Source organism: Halyomorpha halys, unplaced genomic scaffold, assembly GCF_000696795.3.
Source record: "Halyomorpha halys isolate HHAL.00 unplaced genomic scaffold, Hhal_1.1 Scaffold58.1, whole genome shotgun sequence".
Taxonomy (NCBI): Eukaryota; Metazoa; Arthropoda; class Insecta; order Hemiptera; family Pentatomidae; genus Halyomorpha; species Halyomorpha halys.
Genome location: NW_027110919.1, coordinates 1224361 through 1246116, shown reverse-complemented (window position 1 = coordinate 1246116; position 21756 = coordinate 1224361). Strand labels below are relative to the sequence as shown.

General features: G+C 27.2%; 1 protein-coding gene across 2 annotated transcripts in view; it reads left to right on the top strand.

Moving 5' to 3' along the window:
* LOC106692447 (Heparan sulfate 3-O sulfotransferase-A) overlaps window positions 1–9836 on the top strand; it is a 153719-nt gene extending 143883 nt beyond the window's left edge. For both annotated transcript variants that reach the window (XM_014438400.2, XM_014438401.3), the window contains one exon: window positions 733–9836. In XM_014438400.2, coding sequence (XP_014293886.1) covers window positions 733–1047 — 315 coding nt within the window. In that variant the 3' untranslated portion in view covers window positions 1048–9836. The remainder of the gene's footprint in view (window positions 1–732) is intronic.
* The last annotated feature ends 11920 nt before the right edge of the window (window positions 9837–21756 follow it).

Here is a 21756-nt window from a genome sequence, read left to right as displayed (position 1 = left end):
CCAGGCCGATCTGGTATTGAATAAAAAAATATGAATAATTAGCTGGTTTAAAAATATATGAAAACTATCCCCACTTTAAGGAACTCATAAATTAGTGGAAGAACATTGTATATACAATCCACTTCTTCTTGAACAGGAAAGAAAATGTTCTCAGGAGGCCAACAGACAGATGAGAAAGATGAATAAATTGAACTATAAGAAGAGCAAGCAGAGTGCAGAGCTCATGATAAAATTATAAATTCTTTAACCCACAGAAGGGAGTTATTATGCAAGCATGCAAAAAAATCCAATGTAAGTGCAAACACTATACCATACTTTAGCCATCGACACCTAAATGGCAAGGTAGGGTAAAAATTAAAATCATAAACTTTACATTGGATTTTTTGTTTTTATTTGAATAAAATAAATGAGTAAAATGAAAGTATACTACATTGAGTATATAGATATTTAGATATGGCGTGACTTAATGGGAGAGATTGTTTTTTATACATGATAAGTTAGATTAAGCAGTTATTAAACTATTAAATCGAGTTATTTCTTAAAGACATCCACCAATTAACAATTATGTTACTGTATAGCTAAAGGAATTAACATGATTTGCCTTAAATTTTTTTTTTAAGTTACATTTCAAAGAAATGAGTTTTCATTGTCCAAAATATACTGAGACAATAGGCATTTGTTTTTAAAGTGACTATACCAATTCTTATACTCAAACATTTCTTCTTTTTTTAGGTATTTCCTCGAAACCAGCTGCTTGTTGTGAATGGTGACAGACTCATTGAAGACCCAGTATCAGAGCTTGAAAAAATTGAGTCGTTTCTTGGGCTTGAACATAGAATAGGTCGACATAACTTTTATTTCAACAGGACAAAGGGGTTTTATTGTTTAAGAAATGACACAGCAGATAAGTGCTTACGTGAGAGCAAAGGTCGCAGACATCCCAGGGTCGATCCAAAAGTTCTAACAAAATTGAGGAGATTTTATGTTGAACACAATCAGAAATTCTACGAACTTGTTGGAGAAGACCTTGGCTGGCCAGAAAAGTAATCCTTTTATAAAATAAATAAAAACTTTGCTCAGAAATATAGTGAATCAAGGAAAACTGGCTAATGTACAGTGAATTTGTTTTAAAAGTAAATCATTGGCCATTTATCCACTTAGTATTTGAACAACCAAAAAATACTAACAGAAAAATAAACAAGGCAATCTCTTTCTTTTGCCTTAATATCTGATAATATTTCAACAGCTATTTTTCAAAACTGTTTAATTTGTTTGTTTTTTTTAGAATTGTTACTTATAATTATATTAATAATTAGCAAGATTCACTTATTTTTGTGTGACGTTTTCATAATCAGTTCATATAACAAAAATGTAAATCCCTTTTAATAAGATTATCATTATAAAAAATATAAATATAAGAGTTAGCATTTAACAGATGAAATGTCATATCACTACATATCATTAACAAAAATTACTGTGATAAAATTACATATCAATATGTTATATACTATATTACAAGGATTTCATGAGTCTCTTTGTTATTATTATCATTATTGTAATTAAATTGCTCTAAAGGCTTTTTTAAGACAAGTAAGGAATTGGAAACTACCTAGGGGTAAGGCAATAACAAATTACATATCATAATGGATATCAGTTGGCCGGCCATGTAGGTATAGAATTCAACGAGTTGGAGGCAAATGTGGAAATCATTTTCAATGTAAATAATAAAGAATAAAATTTAATTGGTCTTATATACCATAAAAATAAAATGTACTTTTAACATTAATTTGATGATTTGTATCATAAAATAATAATATAATTAATAGAATATTGTGAATTAAGAGACTCAAGTCTGCTTATAACTAAAACACCACATCAGCTCTGTCACAGCAAAAATGTGCCTTTGATGTCTATTATTAAAAAAAAAAAATGAAAATTTCATATATCACTAAAAAGTACTTCATTGGAATGATTTCCAATTTGCAACTTTTCTCGCATGAATCGCTGGATCACATTGATCCAAGAGGTCCCTTAGTAAATATAGTTTCATAATTAGGTAATAAATGAAATATTTTTATACTCCATATTGGAAGTTGTTGAATTTATTATTGTTGAAATATTTTCATTAATTTAATCTCATGTAAATTGCTGATTAATATTACAGGTGGTCTCTGATAAATAAATATTTTATATTTATCTATATTTTATCCCCATCATTTTTAAATAAGCAATTTGATTACTTAATCATGACAAAAAAAAATAAATAAAAAATAATAGTGATATTGTTTGAAGGATATAGAATAAGAAACTATTGTTTCATCAAAAGTGTGAGAAATAAAAAAAATAGTGTTTTGAGAAAAATAACTTTAAATTTGCAAACTTTCAGAATCCTCTGAATGATTTAGAAAAAGTTTAAATATAAAATTCAGTTTAAAATAAAAAATTAATAAACGTTATGACATGGAATTCAAAATGAAATGCTTAACATATATATTTTGGAACAGTTACTACATTAAACTCCAAAAATGTAAGTAACATATATATTTTGGAACAGTTACTATATTAAACTCCAAAAATGTAAGTAAAAACAATTAAATTTCTTTCTCAAATACAATCTTTCCATATCAATGGTACAATTTGATTAGATTCAATTTCACAGTTTATATTAAAAAATACAATGAACTAATACTATGTTCAGATGGAGATGAATAGACCACACAAAATGTATGGATATCTGTATATATAAGTCAGCAATTTCAACAGAGCGAAAATTCACTGGAAAATTATACCATAATATAGAGATATTATAACATAAAATTGTGAAACACTGTTAGTTCCAGTGAATTTATTACTTTACTTTTTAACTATGAGGAGTAAAAGTAAAGTAATTTTAACGAACGGACAAGACATATAGAAGGAATTTAACTCCAATTCAGGGAACACCTGTAATTAAAATTTCTTACATTATTATTACGGTTTCCTCAACAAATATTCACTATTTAAAATTTAATCATGCAAGAAAAGGAAAATTGGATGAAATAATTGAAATACTATTCCATCAGGTATTACCCAAAATAACCGAGGAAACAGCTGGTCAAAAGTGAATTTAATATGATTGTAATATGAAATTTACTGCAATTGAATAAGTTTATTGTAATAAACATTTTAGTGAAAGTTTATACTAAAAGTAGTAAGTTAAAAGAAATATTGTAAAAGAAAATTATCAATGCAAGCAGAAATAACCTTGATTTTTTTTTTTTTTAAATACGTACTTAAACAGCCAGTATTATTAACTAACATAATTGAAATATTAAATAAGTTAATCAATCAATTTTATGCTAAGAAAAAATATTAACAATGCCATAAATAGAGTTTGAAATAATATTTTTTATCGGTATTTTGTGTGTTAAATATAAACATGAAAAAAAAATTCCAAAAAATATATAGATTCTTATTAACTTTATTTACTTTGGATCATTTAAAAATTTAAAAACATCAACAAATTTACAAAATAATGTAAACAATGAAACTCACTCAAAAAGATTTATACTTTAAAGTTTTATTTGTATTTACAATTTAATAAGTAATAAACAACACCATAATAGAGTTGTGATACAAAAATTTATAAAAAATTCATGTATATGAAGGGAAATATACTTCTAATTGAGATGTGCTTCCTCATATTATAAGATTCTAATAGTCTCAAAAATAATCTATGTGTATATACATACATATTTATATTCTTTGATTCATTGTTTTGAAGACACTGAAAAGATTTATATTAAAAGAAATGTATTCAAAACTTACATCACTTATAATGACGTGTTGTAAATATAAGCAATATGAATAAATGAAATGAGTAGGGACCCTTTGTCCTCTGCAATACAGGGAACAATAATAATCTATATCTTAGTTCGTAAGTTATTTCATGAAATTTCTCAATTATTTTCTAAATAGCATTATTTATATTTGACTGAACTGCGATTGAAGCTGTAAAGCCCAATTCAAGACTTAGTTGAAGTAATTACAGCTTTGCTGAATTAATTGGCTGACAAATGTTATATATTCATAGTTTTATCATTTTAAAACAACTTAATGAAAAACGTGAAGCCAATAATCGCTTGAATGTTTATAAAAATTGAACTATTCAAAAAATTGATGGTAGAAAACATAATATTTCTGAAATCTATAGATGTTTTAAATAAAAGAATCCGAAAATTCTTTACAAGCCCTGATATCCAATACCCAATAAATGTGCAGATGGTAATAAATATGGTTTAGTCTTCTTATTACAGCTATTTCATATTAAAATATAAATTCACTTTAACTGAGAAATCAAGTATTACTGAACAGTTAAACTGTTAGATCATTGATGTTTAGAAATATTAGAAATTCATCATTTTATATATAATAATGTCAATCACTCGCTTTTATAAATATAAGTAAATGATTCTCATTCAGAGGAAATCTACAGAATTATGATATTCTTCGGCATGCTTCAAGTATGAAATCTTATGAAGCATTGTTACAATTTGCCAAAATATTTGTTAAAAAATAACAAATAATAAAAACATATCATGAAAAGTCTGGATGTAATGCAAACATATCATGTAAACTAAAACATATCATTTATGACTGCTTTTGTGAAAATGTAAAAAGATTTAAATTTAAGACAACTGCTATTTAATTTAGTTCTTCTTTATCTTCTGGGAAAAAAACAATATATTTTTAAAAAATTATTTTCTTAAGCCATCATTATTAGTTAAAATTGTTAATACTGATTCTAAATATTTGATTATTCTAATGTTATTGTCAGAAGATGTTTGCAATTGATGTTACTGATTCTATGTTCAGAAACCAGCATGAACACATAAACTAAAGAATAATTATTACTTATATATTATTTTTTTTATTAATATAGTGAAAATTTAGATTTTATATCTTTTGTTGTTTACATTGTATTTCTTAGAATAACATCGTTAGTAAATCATAAGTAGAATGAAATTTTAAGAAAGTTGTTAGAAATATTAAAGCGTATATGTAAAACTATTCTGGAATTTTCATATTTGTTTCTATACGTTGATTTTATTACAAATGGATAGGCCAAAAATGATCTTAAAATAAGAACAATTGAACTTAAACAAACCAATTTTGTATTCTTTATACTTCCTCTATAGTATTAAATATTCTGTCTTTTTCCTTTTTTATGTATTATTTTTAATTCTTGATAATTATCAATTGCATGATAGTTTTTTAATAATTGTGATAATTTATTGTAATCCAAATGAGCAATAAGATTGTTGATTTTTAAAAAATTATATTTGAATATTTAACATTACTATCAATTCATATAAGCAAAAATGTTTACATTAAATGTGAATTTAGATGCCTAGAAGTTTAATTGCTATTTTAATGTATATATAAATATATTTTGAATTTTAAAATACCATTCATGTTTGTCTATTACAGTTGATTAAATAAGCTAAAAATTAAAAATTGATTTTTCTTTTCTTTTTTTTTTTACAATAGATAAATTTGTAATTTGATGAGTAATGAATAAATAATAAATGGATTTTATCTTAAATGTTTTAAAACTTAAAACGTTTGTGTCCTGTTATGTTATAGCCTTAAAAAGGTCTTGATTTTAATTTCACATTATGTCAGAATCAACTGAAAACAATAATAATGCTAAATAATAAAATTTAAAAAACTTTTTTTTTTTTTGTAAATTGTTCACATTATTATAACTACAGGTAAATCAAAGGAAACTTCTTCTTCAGCTGCATTACATCAAAAGATTAAATGCTTCCAAGATATTGTAATATATATACAGTGTGTCACAGTATATATGTTTAACCCTCCTCTCTCCTCACATCAATAATGGAATAAATAAGTTACAAGATTAAATACTATGAGCTTTAGGTTGACAGTTTTGATACAAATGGCGAAATTAAAATCAAGATCAAGTGTGGCTATAATATAGCATGACCAAATTGTTAAAATGTCTTTCATAACCATACATAACTAAAAAAATAAATAATTTGGTACATAGCCGATTTTTATGTAGAACAATGTCCTATTAGAAAAAAAAATTAAAATTTTTCTATTTAACACCAGTTACTTAATTTTTTTTTTTGATTAAGATTAAGACATAAATAAACTAAATTAAAAAAATCTAATTAATACTCTATAAAAAAGAAACAGTTACTAATTATATAGTAAAACATAAAACAAAAAAAAAAAACCCAATGGCTAAATAGTACTTGATAAATAAAATAAAATAATCAAACATATGCATCCACTGAAACTACTGCAGTAATAAAGATTTTTTCTTAAAAATTCAAGCAAAGTTTTCATTCAAAATATCATCCTCTGAAATCAATTAATAGTTGCTAACAACATTATTCTCTCCTGTTGCGAATATTAGTATCATTTTATACTTTCATATTTTAATTTTTTTTAACTATGACGCGATCACTCTCAAGATAAGTTAAGACAAAGATTATATTGGATATGTTTTAATATCATTGAATATATACATATTTAATGGAAGATGTTGATTGACCATATTCCTTTCATATACATATTTAAATTGTTTTACAACATAAGTTATTTTGGCCCTTAGGAAAAAAAAAATAACATATTATTTCTGCTGATATTAAAATCATTTCCATGAATCTTATTGTATTTTATTTGATGATTAAAAAAAAAAATCAAATGAATACGGATTTTAATAGTTAAATATTTTATTCCAACGCAAGAAGGACTCTTATTGAAATTTAACATCTAAATATATTTGTATTTTTTTCAACCTATGTTTTAAGAAAATGCCAAGATTAATTTGAGAATTTAACCAGTTTAAACAAAATGTGTATGCTACAAATAGTTTTACAGACTTATACAGATATTAACTGTTTTTAAAATATATAGATTGGGTAAAAAAGTATGTTTTTAACAAAACATTCAATCAACTCTGTTTAGAATATTGATTTTCAATTTTCTTTCAACTTCAACGGATAAAACTAAATTGAAGAATAAAAGAATGTTTTGAGAATTTAAAGATCTACAAATACTTTTCTCTTTTTTTTTTTATGTCAAAAACTGTTGAGTGGAAAAAGCTGTAACATTGAATAATACCATTATCAAGAATCAGATTATATGTACCCAAAAGTTATGATAATTAACTTGACCTAATTTATTATCTATTATTCATGTTTGATTTTTAGATAAAACTAAATTAAATTTATTAAATGAATAAAATTTATAATATAAAAATCAATGAATGGTAACCTAAAATGAAGCAGAGTAGTAGAAAAATCCACAGCTTAAAAAATGGGTCTGTAAAAAAAAATTGTTCACAGTATAAAATTGTAATCTGATCACGTAATCCATGTCAGTAATAAACTATTAATATTAAGTTAATATTATTAGTATATTGGAAATATAAGTTATTTAAGATAATTAAAAAATTTAATTTAATTTATAAGTTCTTAATCAACCATTTATACATGTAATAGCTCTATTAATTGAAACATTTCTAAAAAAATAGCAATACTTTTATATTTTTAAAATTTATTTAAGGTTTTTTCATGTCTTCGCTTTCTAGGAAATTTTAAAATGTCAGTATCAGACACTACATTGTAGCTTTTATCATTTATAATCCTACAGTTCCATAAATCTTTATCTAACGAATGCTTGTTTATTACATTAAAATTATATTAGTTGCAAATGGCTTAAGACCTTTCAGTAATATTGCTGTTCTTCAAATGGATGTTTTATTGATCATTGTAATTTGATAGCTGTATGTAAGATGAATAATATAGGCCTAAAATTAAATGTCATTCAAAGTTCATGCTGCAATAAAATTATTTGGTTACTGCTTCATTTCAATATTGTTGTAATATGTATTTTTCATTGTTGATTAAATCAAATATAGTTTTATTCTTTAAGCTTTATAGTCTAAACCTTATTAAAAAAAACTGTTGAAACTAATTATTAATTAATGTACATGAAGATTTTCAATGATCTGATTCAACAATAACGTTTATGGTTGATTTCAAGTGATACTTCACAACCATGATAATATTAGAACAGGATGATTAGTAGAGTGTAGCACGTTTTCATGACTGTTCACAATTCTTTAGCTTGTTTCTTATGGACATCTTTAATTAAAGAATCTTGGGGCTCAAAACAGAATAGGTTGTTAAATTACCCTCATACAATTAATAATACATTTTCAAACTACCAGATTATCAAAAAAGACATTTACCTATGTAACATAGGATGAAAAATCAATCCTCGATGTCCTCTTATGTTTCTCACTAGCATACTACAGCTGAAATCAAACATATAACAGCATGAGATGTGCCATATTCATTGTATAATTTTACAATACATAACATATCTAAATAAATGTATTCATAAAACAATAATTCATTTGAGCTAAAATTATCATGAATAATCTACAGCCCAAAAGTGAAATCCAAAACTACATACAATCATGGTTTCTCTAATCTTCCTTTTTATCAGTAAATATGGTTATAAATTGTTGGGAAACAAGAATTCCTAGAGGCTTTTTAAATAACTATATTTTTGTTTCCATTTAATAATGTGCCAAATGCTACAAAATACGAATTGGAAATTATATTTCAAACTAAAAAATATAAAAATAAATAATAACTAAATATTTTAGTCCATATCTTCAAAAAGGATCTTTATTTGTTTGTGCTTAATATCATGGAACATATTTTTGGGGGCTATTCGTTCAACTTTATTAAATAATTATTACAGAATGATGAAATTGATAGAAGAATTTGTTTAGTAATTTAAGCTTAAATAAAAATAATAAAAAAGGCACATTATACTAAGTAAATTACTAAAATCATTATATGGTAACAGTGCAATAAAATAAAACTGGACTGTACAAAAACATTCAATGATTAACTTGGTAGCGAATATTACTGGGAAAAAACAAACAAGAAATAATTTATTGAATGATATTAAAATTTAAAAAAAGGAACAAGAGATAAATTGTATTGCTATATAAAATACTTCATTTTGTCCATAGAAGGGTGCAACAAACTTTAAGAAATTGCTATTGTTTTATTTATTTAAGAGTTTTATAATCAAATTTTGTATCATTTGGAACAAAGATAATTTAAGAAAATATGAATTGATTGATGAATAACAAAGCGAAGTATTGGTTGGTTTTAACTTAAAAGTTATCTTCAGGGATTCCTTGAAAGTAATCAAATTATATGAATATTCATAAATGATTAATTTACAAATATTGACTACTTTAACAGAAACCATTATTTACATTGCACTTTATTTGTAAATATGTTTAATTCCAAAACAATTTTATAAAAATAAAATAATACTAACAACAAATTGTAAAAATTGAACCAATTACGGATACAGAATAGGGATAAAAAAAATTAATGTATTGAACACGAGTCAAAAGACTTTTACATTCTACTTAATCATTTTTTTCTATTCCTTAAGAACCAAGTTTATACCTTTATTTGAAACATTAATTAATCATAATAATGTTTTATGTTATAATAGTTTAAATAAATGGGAATAGCTTTGTCAGCCAAATGATTTTATAAGTTACTTATTGGTTGCTCTTAATTTTGCTTGCTTCAATAAATATTTATGTATATGTTTCTTTTAATATCATATATATACAACGCTGTGGCATTGATTGTACAATATCTGATCTCAAATGTATGTATATTAGAAGAAATTTTTACTTAATAAAGTTGTTAACATATGTTAGAAAGTTATAGTTGAATATATTGTAAATCTGATAAATATAAACCATGTTTTCAAAATATATCTTTTATTTAACCGATTATTAATAAAACATTTTCAGAGACTTTTAAAATCACTATCTTTTTGTTTTGATTTAATAGCATACAAAATGTTATAAAATTCAAATTTGAAATCAATGAAATATTTTACCATACATATATCTTTAAAATACTATATAATCTTTATTGGTCTGTACTTGATATTACAAAACCATATTTTTTGGGCTATTTACAGAGTTTACAACACAATTCAAATTTACTAAATAAATGTTGCTGGATAATGAAATTGATAGAAGAATTTGTTTGTTTATTATATATGTTTTTTCATTTCTCATCCTCCTTTATTATCAACAAACAATTACATATAATCAAACAAAGAAAAATGTAAAGGAACACAATGATGACTTAGTAAATTACAAAAAATGAGTATATATGATAACTGGGTTTTTGAGAATACAATAAAATGAAACTGGACTGGTTAGCAAATATAGTATTATTGAAAATTAGAATAAGGGATAGAAATTATATTATCCAAAACTAAGGTTAAGAACCTCAATTATGATATGAAATAAATGTATGATTGATATAAGGGGAAATTCAAGAAACAGATTTTTAATTTGATAAAAGTATGCTAATCAGTAACATGTTAATATGAATCTTTCAGGAACAGATCAGAAAATTGCTATATATAACTTTCTGCTCTAAGAAGTGATTATAAATAACAATATAATATAATAAACGCTTATACCTCAATAATATTTCACTTTTACGTGAATTAACTAACACATTATATGTAATTAAAAGAACTTTAAGAAACTTTTACAATGATAAAACCGGGAACATGTCCTTTCAATCCAATGCAGGGCTACCAAACTGAAAAGATTAATTATACTCAAATAATTTTTAGATAAATAACGAATACTATAATAAAACATCAATAGATTCGTAATTTTTTAATTTATATTATTTTATAATATTCAAGACGTTTTATTGGTCCAATAAACCATATAATGTATAACTACTGCAAGGATTTATACGTTTTCAAAAACCAATAACCATACTTTTCCTGGAATTAGATCTCATTTTACCGGAACTCCTGGATTATAGTTAATTCTTTATAATAAATTTATCTACCTAGTTTATAGAAATTTTAGAAGTACATATTAAAATGGATATGGAACATTGGCGGGAAAGTAGAAAGATTTACTTATGAAAGATGTTTTGTTCAAGGTTTTATCAATTAAGAGACTTATTGCTTGGCTAAGTTAAATTCATTTCATTGTAATCAAGTTAGGACTTCGAATGACTGTGAGCCTGTAACTCTTCGGTGTTATAATGAAGATAAGAATCCTTTGCAATTCTTCTACGTGCATTGCTGTTAAATAACAGGTTAGCTGACCATTTTTTTTTTATTAACTGTTGCTCTTAAATGGCTCCTACAAAAGTTATGTATAACTTGTTTAGCATTTAATAAACCGAAGTAAGATTAAAGTTTATTTGTAAGAAATGTAGTATTGTTAACTATTGTTTTATTTGTAATTTTATGGTGTACATAAAAAATCCTCTAATCTACTTTTATCCTTAGTCAACTTCCACATTAGCATTGAAGGACGTGTAATATTTCAAATTGAAAAATTATTCAATTACCTGAAAACAGTTGCATCAGTAAAGTGAGAAATGTCAAGGAAAGTTAAGGAATTCATATTCATAAAATTACAAATATAAACATAATTGATTCTAGTAAAGTATTAATTGCTGGTAGTACCTACCCTTATGTCTATAACCTTGATAATTCTCTAATATTAATAATGATCCTTCCTCAATTTAAATACTGTTTTTTATGGAACAATTTCTCTTGAAGTGAAAAGTTGAATAGATCAATGACAAATTTAACAAGTAAGAAACCTAGTACTTAATAGGTAGTTTAATGAATAATTATGTATAATTTTAAATAAAAAGTTAGGAAGAATTAATATTTTCTTGAAATATGAATTTTTTAAGTTGTACTTGATGAAATTCAAGAGTATTGAACAATCTTCATTATTTGTAAGACACAAAAAAAATTAATGGTGCATGAATATCATTTACACATACAGGCGTACAACTATGATGAGTCAGATACTCCAGCAACTTCAATTCAGTCTTCTCTACTTTTTTTTTTTAGCTTGTCTCTAGTTTCTCAACTTAAGAGTAGTTGTTGCTCAATGGTAACTTGAGGTGTTTTTTCTCTCTCTACTCAAAATGTGTGTGTGTTTTTTTTTTTTTAATTTACTTTAGAAAATGAATATTTATGCTCGAAATCTAAGTGAATCACTCATTTATATTGATGATAATATAGTTGACTCTTACTCAAATTAAAATCTAGAAGAAAAATTACCAAAATTGTGATATTATTGGCCTCCTCCTCACAAAATCCTGTCTATACAACTGTTCTTCATCTTCACAAGCCATCTTATCCTCAGTCTTCTTTTTATTCAAGTTGTGTAGAGATATTCTAGTAAAGATTCTCATTTATTCTTTCAACTTTAATGAAACAGTCTATAACCATATCCTTGTAAAGATACACAATCTCTCTATTGCTTCACCATCTCCAAGAATTATAATTGCATGTTGGTGGATGAATTCAGGAGCATATGCTAATGCGTACCTGATAAGTACCTTGTAATTTCATAACCTGAGATAACGCTTTGTAGTTGTTTATTGAAGTGCTCTTGTAATCCAAAATAGTATCTATAGCCTCCCATTTATGTTCTGTTATTGTAATTGTTCACCTGAAAACCAGGATATTAAAATTCAGTTGCTCTCATGGGAGAATAATAGTAAACTGAAATTAACCTCGAGTGGCTGCTGATCCCTACCATTCTTGGTTTTCCTTTCCCTATGTGTTTCATTTTCTCCTCACTGACTACAAATCCAACCCTATATGCAGCTTCCTTCAGTGAATAGAAAACCTCTTTCACGACAGAAAAACTTCCTTCCATGACATTATAGCAATTAGCAAAGCTAAGTATCTAGTTGGGCAGTGAAAAATAGTTTCATCGACTTGAATCCCCAATTTTCTGACCTCACAAGCTAGACGAATGAAAAAATTTATCAAGAAGAAGCCTCGGGTTTTTAACTTTTTCAAAATCAACAGATGTGTATAACTCTTTCTTATGTACTTTCACTATTTATGGTTTATTTGTTTTGCAAGGCTCAAGTTCTACATTGAGGACCTATTGAGCCCCAGAGTGGGGATATTAAGATTCATTTCTTGAGGCCGCTGTGATATAAATATTGACTGCCTCAGGTGAATAACTGAATCCTCAAGTTTCTGAACCAAGAACTATAGGACCCTTACCCCAACAAGTTCAGCTACCCTGTCCTCCATTAAAGGATTATAAACATTTTTAATGTAATAATAATAATAACATCATTATAATAACATCAAATAATAACATCATGGAACATTTTTAATGTAAATACACATAGTAAGGTCTCTTGGGTCCAAATAACAGTCTCATATGGAGATCAACTATGGCCCTAGAAGCAAAATTGACTATAAAATCGAAATTATATATTTAAGGTAGGTATATACTGAGGATGTCCCAACAATTTTTTGGACAAAATTGACTTAAGGGCAGTACTACTTTATATAATGAACTTAACACAATTTTATACTTTTTTTTTTCCGAAAATGCCTCTAATGATTTTGATTAAACTTATCATATCAATGTACAATCAAATAGTCTTTAATATCAGTTAGGTTATGCTTATTGAAATAGTCTAAAAGATTTAAATTCTGAATTTTCTTAAATGCTTCCTCACAAGTGCCTTAAATTTTGTTTATTTGAAATAATTGGCAGTAGTAAACAATGGATAAATATAAATGCATTTTATAATTATTAAAGGATGAAATGAATGTTTTCTTGTTTCCTTGGTTGTTATGAAAACAATCAAATATTACTTTGACTTTTGTATATATAAATTGTGTAGTAAGGGAATATATTGTAATCTTGAACAATGAAGACATTGCTCTTTTAAAACATACAAGGATTAATTTATTCTCAATCTAGGGTGTTAGGTTCAAATTGTAGGATCCGTGCACCTGATTTTTCATTAATCATGTAACTTATGATTAATGAATAATGTCAAAATTTTTTTTTTATCTGTTATTTTTCCTTGAAAAATATTGACAAGCTCCATGCAAATAATTTTTTTTATGCTGGTTAAAGACAGTTTTTTGCTCAGTCCTAAAAAGATAGGTTTAGTCTTTTAAGTGGAATTTAAACTTTTGTATGATTGAGAAGGACATGGGCCAGCTTTAGATCGTTTTATCTTTATAATTTTATGAACTATAGAAACTTTTTTTGATTTTCATATCTTTTTGAAATTTGTTTTATATAGCTTCCAGATTTTTAATAGTTTATATTTCTGAGCTTAACATTGCAATAATACAGTATGCTTGCATATATAAAATATACAGATGTCTCGAACATATTTAGTATACTTGAATTAAGCTATGAAATTTAATCCATAATACAGATAAAGTAATGAAAATTTTTAACAACTTAAACAACATTAGGATTTTTCTTAGTTAAGTAAATCAGGCTATTAAAAGGAAGGCAATCTAGCCTGAAAGTTCTTTGGAAGCGCTTCTCTTGCACCTGAACCTCTTTTTGAGGACATTAAGTAGCTATTAAGAATAAATAAAAAAAAAACCTCATGAGCACTAATTAAAGCAGTGCTAGCTGCCTCAACCTACTCAGCTGTTGGTTTTGATATACAAAAGGTTAATTTATGTTTTAATATTTCTCAGTTTAAACTATCATTCATTGATTTCTTTATTAATTATTAGTTAATATTGGTTAAAATTATTTTAAAAGGTGTAATTTAACTACTGCATAAATTATACGTACACATATGTTACGTATAAAGGTTTGAAACAAAAAAAAAAACAATAATATTAAAATAAATACCTAAAAATTTCAAAATATAGTAAGTCCTTAAGAAATAAAATAGTTGTTTTGCCAGATCCGAAGTTAACTATTATTAAATTACTTTGTATTATATTTTTTGGTATTCTTTATAATTTGTATTCTTATTAAGCATACAAGGAGAGGCTGTAATGGCAGGGTGGGTGGAGGGTGAATCGAAGGCACACACTGTAGTGTGGTGTGGGTTCAATTCACACTTGGATGAGCTAATATTTATTCTGTAGTTGTCTCAAAAATATATCCTTGGCATTCTCACTCTGGTTTGAAAAGGTTGACAACCTCTAATTTTATAGAGTTGGTACAATTGAGGATGTAGAGCTTACATGTATCGACTTACAATTTTGAGGTTGGAGCCGATGTCCCATGTAAAAAACAAGCATAAAGCTAAAGATTTATGTGTTTATAAAGTAAACCTATATAAAATATGACGCTTACCATAAACATTTATAATGTTGTCAAGGCCTCCTATTTACGACCTCCATTTTAATTTGGGTACTTTTGCAGCTTATCTCAATAATTTTGTGTTAAAGTGTGGTGTTTAGTTAGTTTTTTGTTCCAAAATATTTAATTTTATTTTAAAATAATTATTGAGTCTATTTGCTGATATAACCAATATCACTAGTTAATACAGAAATAATATATAGTTTTCTTTTAATTGAATTACAGTTTATCATTGATGAATTGTTATTCTACAATCAAGATGATTCTGTACACCATTTCTTTGCACACTTCCACAAGAATGTAATTGTCCAAGATTGAAGTAAGCTGATTGCTGTCAATACTAAAATACTTTACTATCAGATTCTATCTATTAATAATCAGATTCTATTAGAAAGATCTAGGCTTTATTCCTCGAAAATAACTTTTTTACTACTCAGGGTTTGCTTGCTATTCAAAAGATTTTAATTAATTTTAAAATGTTTTTGGTACCATATCGGTCATTTAAAGCACCATGGGTGTATGGCCACCTTGTGTTGTAGATGGAACAAAACACTTACATCAAATATGGATATATGACAGTTAAGCTACAATTGCAACTATTTATTACAATATTTAAATTTAAATATACCTGAAACCCTTGAATTGGGGATAGTAATGTGAATCAATTTTGTTCTTTAATGAGGGTGTCCTTATTGTAGAGGCTTTTAAAATTTGTATACATTTAATATATGAAGAACAGGTAAAAGGAATATAAAAATATTTGTTTGAATTAAGCTAACATTCTTTTAAAGATGGGTTTATTGAACAAATATTTACATAAATTTGGATTTTTTGAATAATTTCTTTAATTTTTAAGTTTAGTAGTATTTTTAATATTAATTTGTTTAATTTTAACCATGAGTTCGGTAATTAGTAGCAAAGGAAATGTATGCATAGTAATTTTTCATATTTATCATCAATAAATTTAAGTAAAACAAAGTTTGATCTACATTTGAAGAGGCATATTCATCGTTCGATTTGATCTGCTTTGTGTTTATTGTGGTTACATAAGTTATTAAAATTGTGTTCATGAAAAGTAAATTTGAATTTGAAGAAAGATAAAATATGATTGGAAGGATAATGTTACTTCAGAGGGACAATTCTGGTTGAGGAGATGGAGTATTGGTCAAAGAAGATTCTCTCTTGAGTTATTGAGGGCTGGAGGTCTGATATTATTATCGAGATGTGGTTTGAGCTGTAAATTTGTAATTCCTAAGCCTAGAATTGAGAAAGACTAATGGGGATGAATCGGTTTAAGGCAAAGAAGAAGTTTGAGAAGAAAAGGGGTAAATAGAGGTGTGGTGTTAAGGTTTGAATATTCCATGACCTTAGGATGGTTGAACTGGTATTATAGATGCTGGCACTGTAGCGAAGAGGTGTGAAGGATGTCTCTTGCGATCAAGATAAATGAAATGTATTTGTTTATGATTTCTTTGATTTTCAAACTTAGTAATGTTTTTTAAAAATTACTATACGTATGGAAAGGTTTTATATTATTATCGATAAAACAGACCGATTAAACAACTATTTAAATTTGAAAATTTGTGGCCGTATATCCAAGAAGATTATTGAGATTACATAAGTTATTAAAATTTTATTTAAGGGAAGGGAACTTTTATTCCAGAAAAGAGTATTCTCTTTACTGCAACCCAAAGCATCTCCTTCTAACTTGGATTTTTAATTACACAATAAATATTAAAGTAATGTTCTATTTTTGTAGCTAAAATACTAAGGAAACTTAAAGAAATTTTATTTAACAAGATTTGATAAGTTTTATTTAGTCATGAGTAAATTAAATCTTTATAAAACTTTTTAATAAAAATCGAAAGACTCTTTCTAAAAGAGATAAATCCATTGAAAATTTGACCTAGTAGCAATACTCTCCTTGCCAAGCTTGTAAGAAAACTAAAAATTGGCATCACATAACTATCACTTACTTCACCTCCTTAACTACCCAAGTTTTATGTGGTGAGCTGTGTTAAACTTATCAACATTTTTTTGTGATTTTCAAAAAAAAAATCTAAAGACCAGGAAATGAAAACATTATGAACAAAACTTTTTATTTTTCTGTTGCGAAAAAATTCGTATCTTAGGCTTTCTTGAGGTGGGAATGACAAATATCAACAATTTTGTTCCTGCCAAGAATACAACAGTGTAACGAAAGATAAGGAAGTCCTCATGGAATCGGGAAAGGTCGTTTGGTCTCGGCTTTTCCCGTTGGAGTGGATGTAGCTATTTTTCCTTTTTATCTTCTTTAGTTATCTACAGAATTCTTTAATATTTTATATTTATACATTGTTTACTTTTGCTAACCATTGTTCTCATTAGAACTGGTTATTTTTTTCAAATAAACAAAATTTAATGTACTTTAGAGGATTTTTTTTAAAAATGGCATTTAATCCCTGTTTGGCTATTTCAATGATGATAAGCCCTATTGCTCATTAAATCACTCAGTTTTATTAAATCGTTTGAGCTGTTTTGGAGAAAATCGAAAAAATGTGAAAAATCGATTCTATAAAGTGGTACTTAGATCGGTCGATTTAAGCAAAAATGTTGCTGTAACTTTCTAGCAAATACCCATCCTTAAAAGGTAATTTCAGTTTTTTATGGTTCTTCGTTTTGAACAATTCTATTCACACACACACATATATATGTGTAATAAATACTGAGAGAACATTTTGCGACACTCGGTCATTTGGACTCAGTGTACCTCATAAGGTTTTATTTACGTCGAAAAATCGAATTAGAAATGTCGCACGACTGCAATACATCTCCTTTATATATTATGTTCCATAAAATTGTGGAAGTAAAAACAATCCTAAGAAATATTTAAGTTAAAAATACAGAAATATTACATATTTTAAATAATGTCTTAAGTTATTTGTTTTGATTCTAAAAGGATCTGGTATCCTGTGTCCAATTTATTACCTTCAGTGATGTCCTGATCTAAGAAATAACTTTTGATTTTTTGAAACTCAAAACTTCAGCAAACGTTAACCTTTCATTTTCCAAGTCTTCGGTTTATTTATGATTTAGCTTTTCTGGTTGTCTTGTTTGTCATCCCGCAGAGCATTGGTTATTGATTCTAGTTCGATGTAAGGATCATCATTAGACTCATTTTCATACATCCTTGCTATTTCTTTGTGTCAGCTATCTAGAGGGTCTCTTAAAAAGAGGTTTCAAAAGCGTTGTTTTTGAGTACTTCACTGCTGATACATTTAAAATTTTCCCATGAAACTGAAACGTACTTCAAAGAAAGAAGTCCTCATTAAGAGATTTCTCTGTAACATAGAACCATGTCGACTGACTTTCTATACAAATAATTTAGGCACACAATTTGATTTAATAACTTATCGAAAAACTACCTGTAAAATATATATTATATTTGTTTTAATTTATTTTTATTTTGATTTAAAAATGTTCCATTTCCTATGGAATACCCACTGTTGCATTCAAATAGTTTCTATGAATATTGTTAGTAAATTTATAAATAAAACAAATCTATTAAACATTAGGACCATACTGGCGACTTTATCAGCTGCTTAAGTTGCAACACATTATTCCATTGGGTAATCAAAACAAAATGTTGCTGACAAATATAAACAAATGGTTTCAATCGCGATACATCAGACCGTAGTTCCTATTAAGTGAACTGCACGCGATTAAGACGAAGGTTGAAATAACTTGTACGTCTAGTGTTTTAAATCTGAACAAACAAAGAGATTTTTATATATAAGGAATATAGGATTTTTGTTCACGCATAGGGAAACAGCTCATATGATTCCAAAACATTTTTTATCCTTGACAGCAACCTCAAATTAATTTGAAAGAATCATTAAGAAAAAATAGACTTTCATAAAGATGTAAGACTTACACTATGTAAAAGTACTTTGAAAAACAGGTCTTCTAAACCCGCAGAAAACTCTGAAGCCAGGCATTATTGAGGAAATATTCAAAACTACATCGTATTTTGAATATTCTTTCTTCTATTACTTTATATTTAATTCAATATATCTCTAGTCCATTTGCTTTATTATAAGGCATAATTTATCTCATATACTTTGTTATGTTTTATAATTCCAAACAAATGGCAGGCGCCCATGCTAAAGTATCGACTTCTTACCTGTCAGTATGATCCGTTTCTTTGTATCTTGCACTACTAATACTAACAATTCAGTCTAAAATAATTTTGGCTGAAACATTTGGAGGAGAAATCCAGAGGGGGCAGAGAAATAAAAGGAAATATACTTTTCTAAAAATGTAGTACCAGAATGTACTGAGCCACCATGTAAATGCCTCCTAAGGTGTTATACCTGAAGCGAGATTTGACACTGAGGCCTTACAATTCTAGCATAGTCTAATCTATTAAACACCATGGAGAGATGATACTTGTATAAAGACGTTAGCTTTCAGTGGATCAGCAGATCCAGCGGAATCTTTATTAATGCAAATGATACATTTATAAATATTATAATGTCTTGTATAGTTGTTACATGTTACAAACAAGGTATTTATAATGAATAGTACAAATATTAATATACGGCGTTCGCTTGTCGCCAGTAGTAGTATATATATTTTCAAACGAATTTGTTAAAAAAAAACAAAAAACAGTGTACATCAATGAGCGACTAACATTATTTTTCATTCGAGCAGCCGTATGATGTCTCTCTTTTTGTTTTTCTGTAGTATCTGAAATCCCAGACAAAGATAAAGATGCCTAAACTGTACGAATCAAAGCATTTTTTTTTTTCGATTTCTTTCCTCCCTCTCACAACTGCACAGTTACCTACTTATAATTAAATAATACTCTTTGATGCCTGTGATAAACAAAATCCAAATGATACTACATCAGGGCGATTTCACAGCCTTTGTCGAGGTCATCATGAATCCTTACATTAGGCCGCAAGACGTGGGCGTGAAGATATATTCTTTTGTGTAAATTACTACTCATTTATGGAGTAGGCACCACCATCCGCATTATTACTTAAAACCAATGATTTGTCATGGCGATGTTCTGGCTTCGAAGGCTGTTACAAGGTCATTAAGACTAGCTAGGAGTTAGGTTACATGTATGGATGTGTCTGATTGATCATCAATAAAGTTTATAATTGAATATGATTTGAGAGGAAATGTTACCTTGTTTAATTTTGGTAGACAAGGTAGCTAGCTGAATTCCTTTTTTTTTTTTCTTTTTTTTTGTGAGTATAACTTTAAATCATTTATAAAATAATTATATGCTTTATAGAATCGAACCAAGACTGATTTATATTAAGTGCGGCGAGGTTTAACTGTAGCAGTTGCTGAATAATGGTAAATATACTATTTTAAGTAACCAACTCAAAAATACATCGTAAAATACTCGTCCCTAGTAAAGAATCCTTCAGTTTTTGATATTTTACTACTCCTGTCAAAAGAGTGTAAAACATTTTTCAAAACGTTGGGAATACAGCAGTCCGTAGCCCTTCTGATCCACAACAAGCCCCCTCCCTACTTCCCGGCCGTGTTCCGGGGCTTCACTGCTCAAGATGCGTTTTTCATAATTGAACCTTCCCCTTTCTGTCAATATTGTAAATTCGTTTTTCTTTTATAAATTTGGAGCGAAGTGGGATTCACGTGCTATTGTTTAAAAAGAAAATAACCAGTGGGTCCACTGCTTAGACAAGTGTAGTCGTTGTTAGATCCCAGTGGGTTAAGTTGTCACCTTAGCAACCTTGAATCTGCTCCATTTAATTCCGGATTGGGCGTTTTTTTTATTTTGTGGCGTCCCCGTGGAATGAAAACTCGACCTTCCCTCTCTAATGAGAATATATTTGTAAACTATAGGAAAACAACTCCGCGTGTCAGAAAAGGAAAAGGTGTTAAAAAAAAAAAAATGAGAATTATTATTCAACTCTTTTATTCTAACAGGGGAGTATCTTTATTTGCGCCCATTTTTTAAATTTGATATTAAGTGTTTTTTAGAACTTCATCCATTAGAATAGTTGAAATCAGTCTGTTTAAAATATATTTCTGATGTACTGCACTATTCACATGAAAATTGCCTAAGGCATTGTTTTTTATGTTGTATGGAACATTGGTTGTTGTTGGAGGGACTTGTGTACGTTTGATATTCAAAACTTTAGTTGTCCGCACAGATGAAGCTTGTATGTCCAAATAGGTTTCATAATGGAATATTAGATTATTATTTGTTGTAGTTGAAAGATGAGATGATCCGTTTAGTAAATAGGTAATGGGCGCTGTATAGCGAAATTTATGAACAATTTTTTTTATTATTCTGTTGCTATAAAAATTGACGTTTTAGTAATTTTCGAAGTGGGAATAATGAATATATATTTTTTTCATTAAACACTTAAAATGATGGATAAATGTTTGTGCCAGAAATTAAACAGTTTAACTAAAAATAACGAAGCCGAACGTGTGGACTGTTCTGTCATTTAAGGAGTCTCTATTTACTCTTCCACCTAATAGCCCTGATGAAGACCTAA